The 16,652-nt window shown below is 49.6% G+C and overlaps 1 protein-coding gene across 48 annotated transcripts in view; it reads right to left on the bottom strand.

Annotated features, from left to right (window-relative positions):
- The window catches only part of CELF4 (CUGBP Elav-like family member 4), a 296,661-nt gene extending 280,299 nt beyond the window's left edge, over nucleotides 1-16,362 (bottom strand). For 44 of the 48 annotated variants that reach the window (XM_036009102.1, XM_028523813.2, XM_036009105.1 and 41 more), the window contains exon 1: nucleotides 15,723-16,158. In XM_036009102.1, the coding sequence (XP_035864995.1) occupies nucleotides 15,723-16,008 (286 nt within the window). In that variant the 5' untranslated portion in view covers nucleotides 16,009-16,158. Of the gene's footprint in view, nucleotides 1-15,722 lie in introns of all 48 variants that reach the window. The other 4 variants (XM_028523835.2, XM_028523829.2, XM_028523830.2 and 1 more) reach the window with 4 other exon arrangements.
- Between the last annotated feature and the right edge of the window lie 290 nt (nucleotides 16,363-16,652).

The raw sequence follows: 16,652 nt of genomic DNA, 5'->3' as shown, positions 1-16,652 counted from the left end.
AAATCAGCTCTTAGCACAGGAATTGGAAGAGTCATTTCACAAGGGTGCCCAGCCACTCCCAGAGCCGGCTCTGATCCCTCTGCAAGAAGTACTTGCCTCCTTCCCCCAAAGAGTCCAGGGTTTGGACACAAAAAGCCAGATTCCTTAGCCTCATCACCCACTTTATTTATAGCATTTGACTCTAAGTAGCGCTTGCCGGTTTCCCCAAACCCGAACCACTGCGGAGCAGTGCGACCTGGCCTCCTGACAGGAGCGGGGAAGGCAGCCTCACGGGACCCAGCGGGCCGGTCCCCGGGGGATGGCTTGCACGGGGGGTGTGCTCAGATTCACGTTTTGCTTTGAACAGGTTTGTGGGGGGAAACCTCCAAACAAACCATTTCTTAAATTATGGTTGCCCTTTGGCCCGGGGCTGCCCAGCAGGCCAAGCCCCAGGAATCTGCTCGTCTGGTGAGCGGCCAGGGCTCTGACCCTCGGATGCGTCCGCGGGCGCTCCGGCGCCCAGTCCGAGTCTGAGCTGCTGCTCCCTTGTATCCTGGCAGGATCGGACCAGGTTGTAATTTTCCTTCATGATCCTTTTCCCATTTTTCTTTACAAAAAAGGAATCAACTGTACCTGGTTGCAATAGGGATAAAAGTGGCCATATACAAGAAAGCACTTTACAGATTAAAATGCTGTGTAAATGGAAGGCACACTATAATACAAACGAACAGATAAATAACATCTGTGATACAGTATAGAAGATACATGGCTTGACTTTAAATGACCCACACACCTTGGTTCATGGTTTATATAGGTGTGGTATGTAATATGACTTCACTGGATACATAATGTGGTGTGTAGTATGCACTGTGATCCATAGAATTATATAATATCTTACGACATATCATATTCCTAGCACAGAGGGAAGTAGAATAAAAATCAGTCAACATTAGGCTATTTTGGCATTCGAAACACAAGCTCCAGATTTGTGATTTTAACAGCTGAAGCTGGGAGGGAGAGACTAAAAATACGTGCGAATGGGGACGATATCTCCATCGACCAGCAATGCGGCCCGCTGGGCGGGGGGATCGTGGGAAGGCAGCGCTCCCAAGAATAGGTCTGGGGAAGGGGAGCGGCGGGGAGAGGCCTCTCGGGAGGGGGTGTCGCACTCCGCAGTGATTGTCCCTACTATTTATGAAGCCAGATGAGGAGCTATAGGGCTTGCGGTGGCCCCGTGTCTGCTGATTAGCTAGAGATTATATTGATGATGTAATAAAAATTCACTTTGTCTATTAAGTTTCACCAGAACAATCAAGAGAGATTAGATAAAAATCAGAGGAAATGAATAATAGAAAGGAGGAGGAAAACCACGAGCCTCACTCCCCGCCACGGCCCCCGTCTGCCTCCCCTCTTCCTGCCCACACTGGGGCGCGTACCAAGAAGCCCCTACCCCAGCACCCACGCGGCGCTGACCTGGAACCATCCCCTGCGCTGGGCTGCTCTCAGGGAGGAACTTGGCACTTCAGATGCGACGCTGGGTTAAGTTTACTGACCATGTTTAATATTTGATTAGACCTTTGGCACGGCCACCTCCCGGGTGTGCTGGCCGTGCGGGGAGATGGGCAGGGTGACCAGGCCCTGGGCTGCCTGGGTTCCTCTGGTCCTGCAGCTTGGGAGGCTGAGTTCCGAGTCTGCAGTGGCACAGATTTAGACCAGGCGGGCCCGCGGCCCCCTGGGTAGCCAGAGGCCTCCCAGCCCCACGGTGTCTCCCTCTGGCTTCACTGTGCTGGAAATTCCTCTATCGGAGATGTTTCTTCAGGTTACAGCCTGGGCTCTAAAAGGTCCCTGTACGAGGCACGTGTCACCAGAAATGGTAACACATTTATGTCCATTAGCCGCCAGGGACACATCTGCCCAGTTTGATTTGTCAGATCAGCAAGGGACAGGGCTTTGAAAGGAAAGGAAAAGGAGGTCACGATGTTGGGGGCCATTGTCCTGGGGAGACTGGGAGGTCTGGGAGTATGGGGGCTTGGGGTTTGGGGCCTGAGGATGGGGGGACGGAGAGTAGAGGAGGCTGGATGACAGTGATCTGGGAGGGTCAGGGACCCCCTCTCGCCCAGGAGTGCAGTCACTCCAGCCCCCCCACAGCCCAGTGCTGCTTCACCCTTGAGAAAGCCCGGGCCGAGAAGATGCCAGGGGTCAAGCTCTGTGGAAGGCCGAGAAGAAGGGAGTTCCCTCCTCTACTGAGTCAGCCACAAATAATCCTGTGTTTGCGGCCCCGAAATTCAGCTCATCTCTTACTGTTCCTCTGGGCTGGGTTTCTCTCCCAGGTATGGCAGAGGCGCCTTGCCTGCTCCCCTGCAGTAAATGGGCTGCCCAGGGGCCTGGCAACCTTGCCAGGGTGCGCTGTCCACACTGGGAGCGGTTCTTCCTAGGGTCTGCCAAGATTCTTCCAGCTGCAAGACCAGTGTCACCCTAGGCAACACTACTCCGGCTTCCTCCCCACTGCCTGGCTGCCTCCAGCCACTGCTGAGCTGGGGGCCGGCACAGAGGAAGGGCAGAGGGTATGGGGAGATTCTAATGTCCAGAGCCCCACAGTTTATCACTCGGGACATTCAGCTGAGTGAGCCTGTGGGGATAATACGGATGCCTGCCTTGGTGACAGGCAGCATGGACACAGGTTTAAATATTCTGTGAGTAATTTCTTCAGCCCAAGTGGGCTGCAGTTGGGACAGCTGAAGGACACTGCAGCCCCAGAGCAGGGGAGGCCAGCCCTGGCTGGTTCTGTGCCACCGACTTCCTTGGCCATATCTGCAGCCCATTCACCTACCCCGACCCTCACCTCTTCTCAGCCAGGCTGGTGGTGGGTCCAGATTTATTCAGAGTTAGGAATTCCTTTGTCCACCAGCCTGGGAATAAGACTTCACTGCAGTGGGACAAGACAAAACATGATGGAATGAAATGAAACAAAACAACCGGGCTTGTCAGCATTCCAGCCTCCCTGTGCTCTTTCCCACGTGCCCGCTTTGGCTCCCGCCCCTGTCTCCCCAGCCTGCTCGTTCTCTGGGAGCCTGCATCCCTCTCTGAGTGCTCCGATTTTGGGGTCCCTTCATTCCCCACATGGGACATCTGCATGGAATGGTTTTATATTTGTGGGTTTGCTGCTGTCTGTCACAGGCAGTTATTTCATGGTGGTGAGGGTGTCACCTTCTGAGGAAGGAGCTCGCACACGAATCTGGGACCCCTTGAGGGAGGTCCCTATTTGCCCTGTCACACCCAGGGCTTCCCAGCGGGGCGACATGGTGCAGCTTCCCCACAAAACTGTAGTGCCCTATGTTTTCTGCTTTGCAGAAACCTGCCCTGCACTGGGGGTGAGTGTGGGTCCTGCTCTCTGTGTGGGGTGGTGGGGAGGGTGTCCCAGAAGCTAGCTGCGGATGGGTTGACACCGCCCTGCTGCTCTTGGAGCAACTCAGCAGGCTTCTCCGCCTGCCTCTGCCTGCCACGGGGATGCTCTCCTCCCTGGTGTGTGGCCTCTACTGGACACCAGCCTTGTAAGCATTGGCTCAGCTGAGATAAGTCAGAGCACTTCGAGTTAATGTTTTGATGAGAAACTTGAGCAACTAGGGAGAAACAACTAAAGTGTCGGAAACAGACAAGGGGTGGGGGACTGTGAGAGCTCCCGTGTGGGGCCGGGGGCCCTGCTCCTGCTGGCTTCCTTCCCAGCCTGCCACTGTGACCTGGTCTGCCAAGTGGTCACTCGCTGCAGCCTGAGGGCATGCTCCCCTTGTGCCGAGACACGCCCTGCAGTGTGGGCTCCTCTCCTTTCTCTGGGGACCCTCCCTGCAGCCTGGTCCCTGGCCTCACTTTTTACCCCTCATCCCAGTGGATTTTTCAAACTTGCCCAACATGATTATAACACAGTTCACTCTAAAATAAATCTAATAATTTACTTATTGAAATGAGATGAGAGTAAAGAGTAAGGTCTTATGTTTTAATTAAAATTTTTTTTAATTGGAAGTAAAAATGAAGCCTTGAAAGAAGCCAGCGGTGGCTCTCCTGCTCTGTGCCTCTCCTCCTGGAGACTGGCTGGATTTAGGTCGCTGCCTTGAGGCCTCGGCGTGGACTGGGGGGTGGGTGTGCCAATCAGTCACTAACCGATCAATCCTCAGCCCAGGTCTGTTTCATCAGGCACAGGGTTGTAGGTATGGAAGATTTTGGTGCCCCAATATATGGAATTAAGAATAAAATGCATACTAAGTCATACACTGGTTATTCATTTTTGGAACAAAACAAAACTCACAGGTGTACTGCAACTACAATACAGTCTGGATTTTCTGATTCTCATTGCTTGTTTTGTGGGTCTCTGCTGGTGGCCCAGGCACAGGGTGACTTGTCCAGTGAGGGGTGTGGCCCAGGGTCCTATGCTGCCCACTCAAGTGGGGCAGGTGGGGGGGCAGGGGGCTCCCATGAAGAGGAGGAGTGAACTGCCCTGACCCCTGGGGGTACGGGAGAGGTTTGGTCAGCAGCTCCTGGACGCCTACCTTAGGCGGCAGCAGGAGCGGCATTTGGGTATCAGGGGCCCTGGCTTGAGTGCAGGAAGTTCCCCCTGTCACCGTCAGAGGGCAGGCGACAGCCCTCCCACACTCCCTGTCTGGGGTAGGAAAAGGTCTAGAGGAAGGGCCTGGCTTCTGGGCTGCTCTAGTGTTCCTTACACCCAGATTTGGGGCTGAGGAGGGGACGTGGCACTGTGGAGGGAGGATGGCCTCAGCACCGGATGTGCCCTCCCCATGTGCCCTCTGTGGCCATGCCCAGCCTGTGACGTGTTGGAAGCAAATTCTGAGGTCTGAGAACTGTCCCAGGTGGTCACAGGGGCTGGGGCTCAGCTGGGAAGACTGAGCCTTTGTCACTCCGGAGGGAGTATAGCAAGTGGCCCAGACCCTTGGCCCGAGGGCTGCATGTAAGCCCCTGCGGGGGGCTCTGAGTGTGTGTGAATCCTGCGAATCGAAGGGACAAGCTTGCTCCTTGGCAGCCCTGGGGTGGGAGGTTGGGGGTTGGGGGAGGCAGATCAGGTTAAGAAAGGGTCACGGATGGACTGTTTGCTGAGGCCTAAGTGCTCCCAATGGGAAGGGGATCCCTCAGCCCTGAGAAGCCTCAGCTCATGTGCCAGCCAGAGGCAGCATTTCCTTGCCCTCCTTCACAGTCAAAGGCATCTCCCCTGCACCTTAGCAGCCCCTCTCCTATCATCCATCATCACCCCACCATGGGACCTTGTCTCCAAGGCAGGCTCCCTTCCAGCTGCCTTAACAACAAGCTCTGAGAACAGAGAAAAGAAATGATTCAAAAGCTTACTGAGCTTTCCTGGACAGCCCTGTTCCCTCTCTCCCTCTCCGAGTAAGCCCCCAGCCACTGGGGTTCTCTCCTCTCCTCTCCTTCCTCAGAACAGCTCGCCAGGTGTTGCCCAGGCTGCCAAAGAGGCTCGGGAACATCTGGAGCTGAGTCTTCAGAGGGTAAGGGAGGGAAGGATCAGGGGTGTGCCTGGAGGGAATTCCAAGGCCAAGGACCCAGGGCCTTCCCTTTCCTTCCCACTCACTGTGACTGGACGTGAGCCTCAGTGAGCAATAGTTTTCTGAAGTCCAGAATATTCCTGCTCCCACCAGCAATGATGATGGGGCACTGTCCTGACGGGCTGCCTCTTCTGGTCCCAAGAACCCAATCATGGTGGTTGATTTGATTAGATGCTTCTCCTCCTGGGACCCCTAAGTTTTAGAGTACACACTGGCATCTCCTGGGGCCAGACTCTTATCACATAACTAAGCATGTTGCTTCAGGTTTATACCGCCCGCTTGGAGATAGACCTCGTCACACAGCGGGTACAAGGATGCTCTCTGTGCCTCACCCGGTGAGACCAAACCAAGCCAAGTATTGATTTGAGAGAGAGATCTGGATATGTTGGGTGGATAATGGTTAGGGGATCCTGTTTCTTTCTTTTCCTGTCCAGAGAACACCTCTCTTCAGCCTCACCCCACTGGGAAGCAGAGACCGGATGAGGAAGAGTGTTGTCATCGGTCACCCAGGCACACCTCCGTCCCCCTGGTCTCCTTCCAGGAGCTCAAGACCATGAAGCCCCTGGGAACAAGGTCCCCCTCTCCCACCACAGCAAGCACTCCCAACATCTTCGCCTCTCCGTATATTCTTAGAACCAGTCAATATGATTAATTTTACATGGGCATAATTTCCTGCTGTTGCCACGGAGTCCTCCCTGCCTCACCCATCAGCAGCGACAAGATACAGTTTCTGGTTATATTGGTCAACCAAGATATTGATATTATTAATAATGGATATCTATATGCTGACCTTTGTCCACACAACTGAATCACTCTGGGCTGGCTGTCACATTTCTTTAAGAGGTATTGATAAGCCCATTACTGGAAGGGCATGTATAATCTTAGGTGTGTGCTTTTCACTCACCTTCAAGCACCTCTTGTGAAAATCTACCCTGGTTGGTTGAGCTAGCGTGGGCACAGTGGTGAGTGCAAGAGAAAGCCTGTGTGCAAGTGCTTGTGTGGTGACTGTGTGTGCATGGGTGTGTGTGTGAATACATGCTAGGGGAGTGTGCGTATAAATGTGTTTGTGTGAGTCTGTCCTGAACACCGGGCCCTTTTAGAGCTGATCAAATAGTCAATTAGAGCATTATAGGGAGGTAGCAGAATCAGAGTTCCTACAAATACACTGTGATGTAGTGTTTGATCTTTAGATGCCTCTTGTCTCCTAGGACTTGCGCAGGAGGCTTGGCTTTATAAGGATATTATTAGGTTGATGCCTCGTTCTCTCAATGTACCTGCCAGGCAAGAGACAGTACTTCCTGGGAGCAGTCTGACCAGAACTAGCCATGGGGAGGTGTGCTGAAGGCCATGCTGCAAACTTGTCTTTGGGGGCATGCTGCTCCCAGCCTCGGTGTCTTTCTCTGCATAGTGGCAGCGGTAAACCCTGTTCTGTTTTCTTAAGGCCACGGAGGGGAGGTTGACTCAGCTCACCTCTCAACCTTCTGCATAGAAACTCGCCATTGTGAGAATGCTTGCCACCCTGCAAGCCCCTGTCATTTATTACACTTGGGGGTGTGACCCGTTGCCTCTTAGTAGGGTTCTGTGGGCAAATGAACACTTTGTGTGTTCACATGTGTGTGTTGCATAGGCATAGAGATATCATTGCTGCATCTCTGTGACTGCTGCCTACCTGTGTGGATGGTGGTGTCAGGGACAGTGCTTCTATCAAATTGGTCCCCAGTAATCCACTCCTGTTTGGACTGAGACATGCTTCCTTGTCGGGGGAGACTCCTCATTGGCCTTGTAAAAGGAAGCCAGCTAGCTAGAGATCTTTTGGATCCTCAGACATAGTGTATGAATAAACCAGACATGGATTAATTAGGTGTGACTGCATCATTAAATTAGAATAATGAACAAACAGCCACGTATGGCATTCAAATCTGCCTAGAATGACTCCAAGGGTTGCTTTCAAGTAAGTCACCTGTCAGTTTGTAGGTTTTGGGGACTTTGGAGAGTGAGGTTCCTGTCATACCTTAAGAAGTGGATTCGTTAGGCACCACCCACCCCAGGTGAGAACCATCCTTCATTGGGCACTCAGGCTCCACAACTAAATCCAAACAATAACCTGGTTCAGTACAGCATTATCTATGCACGCTTTGGCTGCAAGCCTTTCTCAGGGTGAAATATGACAGTAGCACAGGTGCTCAAGAAACAGGAGGGGGAAGTTGAGAGGTGCAGGCAATGGATGTGAAATGTATTGATCCATAATATTTATGTGGATGTGCACATTGGTGCTTGTGCACGCACACACACACACAAACACATTCACACAAACACCGTTTGCATTTCCATGAATGCTTTTTTCTTTTGTTGACACTCCCCATTTCAGTCAGATAGATTTCAAGGTGAACCAAGTCCCAGTCATGGAATTTTAGAAAGAGCTGCTGAATGGCAGCCCCTTGCCCTAAGCAGATGACACCCCTCCCAATCCCCACCCTAGGACAGAGCAGCTGTGCAGAAAGAATTGTTTGTCTTTAGCAAAGAGGAGGATGCCAACAGCTTAGAGAGAGGAAAGAAAATGGGAAGGAAGGTCACTTGCTGGGCCAGGGAGCTGTGGGATAGCCTAATGTACAGAGCGGGGGCTTTGTTAGTAAGATTGGTTAAGTATCTAGAAACCTTTGATCTGGAGATGCTCTTAACGAAGGTGATAATTAATTAAAGCTGAATGTATTGCAATAAAGTGACATCATGTGAGTTGATGTGCTGTCCAGAACTGGTGTTTGGAAGTGTCGGTCATTTAAACTCTTGGAGGACAGCTCATTATCAGTTTTTTCCCCTGAGCCTTGATCAATATTCTTAGCTGTTCCATCCTCACGGAACCAGAACTACATCTGTCTCCAGGAGGGCACCCATTTATTTACATCTTGCAGTTGGCCACGTAGGATGTGTTCCTGAGCTGAGCTGCTGGGAATCGCTCCATGTGAGATTGTTCGTCAGCTCATGATGGAGGGAAGATACAGGGGAGAATAAGAGAAGCCAAATGTGGAGCAGGTGGAAGGCGAGAAGCCCTGTGAATGTGTGGTCCTGCAAACATTCCCTTCTATGCGCAGAGGGACTCAGAAAGGAGGGCAGTTACCCTGGGCCTGCTCACCTGGCTGCTTTGTTGGTTTCTGTGGGCAGGGCTGCGGCTTGGGCTTTATACCCATCCAGGGCCACTGAAAACTGAATGAGCAGAGAAGTGTGCCCTTAGGGCAAGCACATCAAGTCTGAAAATTCCTCTGCCACCATTTCTGCCCCATCATTGTCTTTCTGCCCTGGCATCTTTAATTGCACCCCTGTGTTGCCAAACGGAACATAGACCTTCCTCATCAATTCTCACTCTGGGTTTGTGAGGGTACTTAATGGAAAGAGGGAGGAAAAAAGGGAGATGCAGGATGATAAAATGGTACAACTAAGTTGGGCGGCTCTGTTCCCCTCCCCTAGGTTATTTGGGTAAGATTGGATGCTTTCCATGACTCTTAGAATGTCTGTGTATTTAAAGGCAGACAAGGCAAAGGTAAAGGGTGTGGGATGTGGGGTGTGGGAGCTTTTCTGGTAGAGAGTCCAAAATGTGGGAAGCGGGATCCCTGCCACACCTTGCTTGCCTTTAGGGGAAATGCAGCATCCTGCTTGGAGGGCTCAGCTCAACTGACTTGTGTGTGTGTGTGTGTGTGTGTGTGTGTGTGTAAACACTATAACAGAAAAGTAGGGCTGGCATATCAAGGGGCAGCTGCGGGGGAAGGGAAAGCAGTGGGTGGAGGGAATCATTTCTGCAGAGAGCTGGGCTCTATGGCTTGCCACTCATTCCTGGATGGGAGGTCAGTTCTAAAATGAGTCCATAGGTGGGCACAAACAAACAAACCTTTGAAAGGTTATGGGGGGAGGGGAGGTAGAACCCTCCCTCAAACTTGGAGTTCTGGGTGAAGATATCAGACAGATAAACAAGAGCACATCTCCGCACTGGAACTGAGATAATTGACAAGTCCAAGCCAGGAGTTCTGTGGTGGAGTGAGTGTAGAATCACAAGGACAGCGTCATTGTCCCCAGATTCTCTCTTTTTCTCCATCAACCATCCTCCTGATCATGCATAGAGCCTTCAGGATGAAATTACTCCTAACATCATCTCCATGCCACTTGCATTTGTCATCTCTTCTCTACACACACACACACACACACACACACACACTCACACCAACACCCACACAGGCTGCAGCATCTTCCCTTCCTCAGTCCTCCAGTACCCACAGAAACACACAGATTTTCACACTCCCTAGCTCTTCTCTCTGCATGTCACATGGGATTTCCCTTCCAAGTTCAGAAGCTGCTGCAGTTCCAGCCACTGTCGACCAATGCTCCCAGCATCCAGCTGGCATTTTGGCCCTACAACTCTCAGTTTTCCTTTCTTTCCCCATGATGTCGGGCCTCATTCTCTGTTGCATCTCCCTCTCTTATACAGCCTGCTTACTCCAAATTCTGTTTAGTGAGGTCCCTCTTTGGTCAGTTTGGAACCGATCACATTCTGATGACGTGGAAGGTGTGAGTTATGCAGTGTTTTCCTCAATCCATCTGAGGCAAGTAAGACCAGCTCTCAACCAAGGAGGCTGTGTCTTGCATATCTTCTAAGGCATCACTCAGAAGCCCCTCTCCCATCCTGGTATGTAACTTACAATGATGAGGTTGCTGCTGCTAATCATAGTGACAGTGATGGCCATGTTCAAGTTGCTGGAGTGTGCAGAGATCACCAGGCATCAAGAATGCCCCTGGAAACCAGCGCTTTGAAAACACTCCGATAACTCTACAACATGCCTGTGCGGGGGGCATATCTATGGCGTACATTTTTGTAACTGTTTTTCTTTCAGTTGCTTTCAAGCTATGACTTCATTCAAGGAAAGCTTCTCTTTTCATTTTGTTTTGTTGTGTGTTTGGGAAGCCACGAACATCCAGCCAATTGGAGCAGGTGAAGAGAGTGAAAGTATGCCAAGGGGGTTCTTTCAACCCAATCTAAAATTCCCATTAAAGCTGGGGTGGGGGGAAAGACAGTTAACATCTCCCTGTTGAATTGCAGGGAAATCTAGGCCAGCCCTGGTTTCCATATGTGTGGGCTGCGCTTAGTCATGCTTGTACATGGGTGCATATACGTGCTCATGTGCATATCAGTTTATCTGTGTGCTGGTTCTGAGGAAGTCTGTTTAAAAGATACATGAAATCATGGACAAGCAGCAAATAACCACAAGTCTCTTAAATAAAGCAATCATTTCCCAATAATTTTTCCTTTGCTCTTGTAGGATACTTATCCATACCTGGGACTTGAAGGGTTTTAATATGGGGCTGTTGGTTTTGTTTACTTTAGCTTTGTAATGATTACCATTTCTTATTTTCTTTAGCAAAACATTTTTTAAGAACATTTGTCTTCCTTTCTTATTACAGCTATCCCATTTTCTGTATCTCTTTCTTACAAGGCATATCTTTCTTTTAAAAACTATAGGTGTGTGCCCAGCCGTTCTACCAGTCTTTCCCTGGACAGAAATAAATTCGTATTTTTCAAAGTAATTTTTTAAAAGAGAAGTTTATCTTAATTGAACTGATACCCATGCGGATACTTCAGCTTCACTGTCTCGTAGATTCATTTGAAAACGGAAATCAGATAGAACCTCACTGCCTTTAATTCACCTATCTTAGGAAAAAAAATAATGAGCCCTCTCAGCTAAAGCCAAGCAGTGGAAACTCAATGTCCTCAGAATTGTTACATCTTACATGGAAATACAAGACATAATTCTATGAAGATGGTCATAAACCACCAAAACATAGTTATAATCCTTGCCCTTTCCTTTTTGTCCAGCTACACCCCAAATCATGGGGCTCCAGGCCTTTCCTAGTCAGATACTGTTGAACTGAGAGACTGTGCATGTGGAGATGAGTATGTTTTAAAATAATATTCTCTCCAGAGTTCAGCCCACAGAAGGTTCCGTTACTTTGTCCCCACCCTCCCACTGGATGCAGTGTGAAAGTATGAGGGGCTAAAGTTCTTGCAGCTGTGGCTCTGAGGTTGCGAGCCCCCGGGACTGCCAATAGACTATAGTGTCCTCCCTGTAGCAGGGGAAAATCTCGATGCAGAGGGGTTACTCAGGCCACAGATGTGTTCTGACTGGTTAAAAGAGGGACTGTGATGTGGACTTGCTGTTTAAAACTAAAATGCACTGCAGGCTCCAGGAACAAGCACACATCAGTAGTAAGGGCTGTTTAAACCATTGGGGACAGTCCTATGTTTAGATTACATTAATTCATAAATATTATACTAAATACCACTTAGACTTAAATGACTTCAAAGATAACGCATTATAATATGGCTATCCAGAGAGCACTAGTCTTTATGTCTCCTAGTAACTCAGTCTTTGCTGTTTTTTTTCCTGCTAGACAAGACCAAACTTATGAATGGATTGTGGGCTTCATCATGTGTGATCTGGTGTGTATATGTGTGTGTTAGCAGTCGTGGATATTTGTGTGCATGCATGTATATTCAGCCACTGACTCTGTTTGTTCTCCACGAAATAAAAAGAATAAGAGAGAAATGAATAAAAAGTGAGCGAAGGGAAAAATTAGACTAGTGGGTGACACGTTCCTTCCTTCAAGGGAGAAAAATTCTATGGGAAGGAGCAAAGTTGGTCTTGAGCTCACTTCTGCTGCTACCCCAGGAGTTTGCCTCTCTCCTCTTTAAATCAATAGTACAGTGTCTTTCTTTTTAGAGTCTGGAAAAGCCATCTTTCTCAAAGTGCTTCTAATGGGGGAAAAAGAAGACTTAGAGTTAGCCGTGAGAGTTTGCATTAAACTGGGATTTTTTCTTTGGGTGTTGTTTCTTCAAATAATAATCCTGGGCTTTTCCCCTCTTTTCTCTCTCAGCCTAACACCCAGATCTCCCCCTGCCCAATTGCTTTCTGGTCTCCAGGGGCTAAATTTACCTTCACAGTAATCACCCCAGTCCACAACTGCTATTTGCTGCCGCCCAGCCCAACAACGTTTCTCTGATACCGCGGGTTTGCTCCACAACACCCACCCACTCCCTCCTCCACAGACTCCCAATTTGACTGGAGTAATTGCCTTTTAAGGTTCACTCTACGCATGGCAGGTATTCCATTAACCCTTAGAACTCCATCCTTCTTTAGTTACCTGAAATGGCAGGTGGCCAACAAATGGATATCCATCTGAAATCGCATGCATTTAATTTTTACTTCTTTTTTCTTTTCTTTTTTTTGTTTAACCAATAAACTACATATGCCATCCACACTAGAGGCCACTATCCTGTGATGTTTCTCAATTTTATCCCACTACAATTCATTAGAAGTTAGAAATTCAAAAAGGGGAGAGAAAGAGGCACAAATATGCCCTGAAACCAGGCTTAACAAAGGCATGTTTCTATCCCTAGCCTCACGTTGTCAGTTTAGAGTTGGGGAAAATCTAGAAACTGAATGGATCCCCTCTTCTTCAAGCCTCATCATGTTTTTTGACTTAACAGTAATTAATCACGAATGGCAAGCAAGTAATTTTTTAAGGTGGCCGGAGGCTTATTTTATCAGGATTAGCTAATAAATCAGGCTGTATCACTGAAGGAGGAGTTCAAACTCTTCTAGGACTGAATAAAACAGACCTCAGAAACTGTCTCATTTATTCAGCTCTTCCGGAGCTTCCAGGCACTGTTAGGGATATTGTGGCCCATCCTTGCCTGTAAAAATCTGAGGGAAGGAGAGGCAGGAAGTTTCACAGGAAAAAATATGTGCTCAGGCTCGGAAGGGTGAGCTGCGACAACGAGGCACCCAACACGCCGGAGCCAACGGGCCTGCCTGCCATGGGCTGAGTCAGTTTAGGGGAAGAATTATTTAGAAAAAGAAGTTTTGCTTGTCCTAGGAATCCTGGCCAGATATACGTATGAATATATCTGATATGATATAACTATATCATAACCTTCTCTACCTTCCTGATGCAAATGATGATAATTCCATTTCTTTGCTACAATACAAAGGAGTCCAAACAACATTAGAAACAGTGATGATACTAGCAAGAAAGGATCATGAGAAGAAAGCAAGGACTATTGTTAAAGTTTATCTTCATTTGAAATAAAGCAGCAAATAAAGTGCCCCAAACCACATCTCATAGGAAGCTCAGCTCTTCACAACTGTCATTTGCCTCTAGTGGGTTCTTATTTTTTTTCTAAATTTAAAATCTCAAATAGTCACAAGAACTCATCATTAAGAAGGGTAAAGGATTTCCCTACTCATGCCTTTTAATTTTCATTCTTACAATTTTTAAATCTGAAGACATATTAGAGTGACAAAAATACAAACATTGATTAGTTTCTAGGGAGCTTGATTGGAAAGGGAAAACTACAAAGATATGGTTGATTTGCAGCGGAGGAGGGGATATTATTTTAAACACTGCCTCCCTGTTCCACCTTTCCAGTTTCTTTTCTGAACATTTTCTCCATATTGGATAAAGGTTGGTTTCTCTCTCCACTACAGCCCCTACCCTCACCCCACCCCAACAAACCCAGTATATTTCCATTCTGCTGTTTTTGTGCTACTCAACATGCCATTAACTTTAAGATTTACTCCTCAGCAGGCAAGCTGGAAGATGCTAAAGCCAATAAAAACTGCTCTCTGGGACTCCAACTATCAAGAGTTTGGAGCTGTGCTTAGTATTCGGATGAAGGGAGGGCTGGAGAAGGAGGGAGGTTGTGATAGTGAAAACCACTGCTGCTTAGAGAGCCAGACAGCTCTGCGCTCTGCACCTAATGTGCCGGAGGATCAGCTCTGTTCATAGCCCATTTGTGGCCAAGGATGAGGCTGTTCTCTGTGTGTGGGTGGGTGTGCGTGTGCATGTGCGCGCGTGTGTTTTCATCATTAAAACCACCAGCTCTAACACAGCATCTTCAGTGGCTCTCCACACTACTGTTTATGAAAAACAGAATGTCCATACATATCCCTTACAAGTTCCTTAGACTGGTGCTTCTTCCATGCCTGACGATCAATCTCTCTCAGAAAGCATTTAACTTGCCCACACAGCTCCAGCCCTGATTAATCCCCGCTGCACATCCTATACATTACTGTTAGAGAGCAGAGCACTGGGCTAATTTCATCACCCACCAGCCACCCACACACATTCTACAACTGAACACATTTGGGGTTCTGCCTTGAAGATAATAAAACAAGGGGAAAACAGGCAGGCTGCAGACAATTCTCATGCCCACTTTCCTAAAAAGTTGCTGGGTTTTAATTCTTTGATTATTCTGTCTCCCCTCCCCCAAGCACTCACTAGCAATGATTGTTTCAAGGGAGAGAAATAATGTAGTATAAACCTCTCTGCATGGTGAGTTTGGGATAATTTAGGCTACACCCTTTAAAATGCATTATCTTGCACACACAGATTTTTTCCCCACAGCCCCACTTTTCTGAGAATGGGGGACCATCCAGGCTTCCCCACTCCACCCAGGGGGTGGCTGCTTTCTTGCTAATTCTTGCCTTAGGTTTTATCCCTTCTTCCTTCAAATATCCACCTTCCTCACCACACTACTCACACCACAGCGGAATTGTTGAGGTACACTGATAGACAGGGAGAGTTTACTGTTAAATTGATAGCGAAATAAAAATATCTCTGAATTTGTCACCTCTCTCCTTTTTAGACGGCTGCGCTCCTGCTACACTGGCCCGGAGCGGAGGAGGAGACCACTGAATCTCATCTTAGTATTTTCAGCACCACGGCGATGGACAGCACCCCCGGTCCCCGGCCGGCTGCGCGCCTGCCAGTCTGCTGCTCAGCGTCCCGGGCTTGGCTGGTGCAGCTGTCCCCATCCCAATCATTCAAGTCGCTGTACCCAAAAATGCAAGCCCCGTTTCCCCTCGGTCCTCTCTCTTTCTCTTCATCTTCTGCTTCCGCTGCTGTCCCCACGGTAAGGCTTCTATCAGCTCCTTTCCTAAAACCCAGCCTTGCCCCAGCAAACAGCTCCGCACGCACCCCAGTCCTGGTCTCTGCTGCCCGAGCGCCTCCTTCCTCGGCGTCCGCCCGAGGCTCCCTCTCGCGCCGTCTCCGGTCGTCCGTCGCCGCCGGCCAGCCCGCCCGCCCGCTCGCTCGCTCCTTCTCCCGGGCAAAGTTGGGAGGGTAAGGTGCACTCACCTTTGTGCATGCCTGTGAACCTGTCCTTCAGAACCGTAAGCTCGTAGATTTTGCCGAACTCCTCGAAGAGGGGCTTGAGATCCTTCTCATCCAGGTTGCGGGGGATCTGCCCAATGAACAGCTTGATGGCATCGTGGTCCTTCATGGGAATGGTCGACGGGTTCCCCGGGCTGTGGCTTAATCCGTTCATGTGCCCGGCGCTGCCCGGACTGCTGCCGAGCCCGTTGGTACTGAGGCTCGCGTTGTCAGCCTGTCCGTTTGCTAACGTGGCCATCTTTATATACATAGAGAAAATCTTCTTTCCTTTTATTCTTTCTCGCTCGCACTCTCTCGCTCCTCTCCCTCGCAAGCTCGCTCGCGCTCACACACGCACACGCATACACACACTCGGGTTCTCTCCCCCTCGGTTTCTCTGTACCTCGCTCTCTGCTCTCTCTCTCTCTCTCTCTCTCTCTCTCTCTTTCTCCTCTCTTCTCTCTCTCGCTCGCGCTCGCGCTCTCTCTCCCCTCTCCCCCCTCTCTCTCTTCTCTCTCTTTCGGTCTGATCTGATTTTTTTTTTTTTTTTTTTTTTTTTTTTTTTTTACATTGAACAGACAGGATCTCTGTCCTTTCCGTTTAAACAGGCTGGACCGGTTCAAGTTCCCAGTCAGACCAGGGGTGGGGGCGGTGAGTGTGCGCTCATGAAGGAGGGGGACGCGGGCCCCGAGAGGGAGCTATGGGAGGGGGGACTCCCGCGCAGCGGCGGGCGGTGGCCCGGAGCAGGGCGGCGTGGGGCGGTGCCGCCCCGCGCGCCTCCCCCCGTCGGCGGCCCCGGAGAGCAGCGGTGGTACAGTCCGAGACGGCCCCCGGCTATAAATAGCGCCAGGCGCATGGCTCTTCGGGAGGCGCTGAGATTCCGGCGCGGCGGCCGCGGGGGAGCGGGTCCTGTTA

This window comes from Phyllostomus discolor, chromosome 9, assembly GCF_004126475.2.
Source record: "Phyllostomus discolor isolate MPI-MPIP mPhyDis1 chromosome 9, mPhyDis1.pri.v3, whole genome shotgun sequence".
In the NCBI taxonomy this organism is placed as follows: domain Eukaryota; kingdom Metazoa; phylum Chordata; class Mammalia; order Chiroptera; family Phyllostomidae; genus Phyllostomus; species Phyllostomus discolor.
Note: the sequence above shows the minus strand (reverse complement) of the source record. Positions and strands in the feature narration are given on the sequence as shown.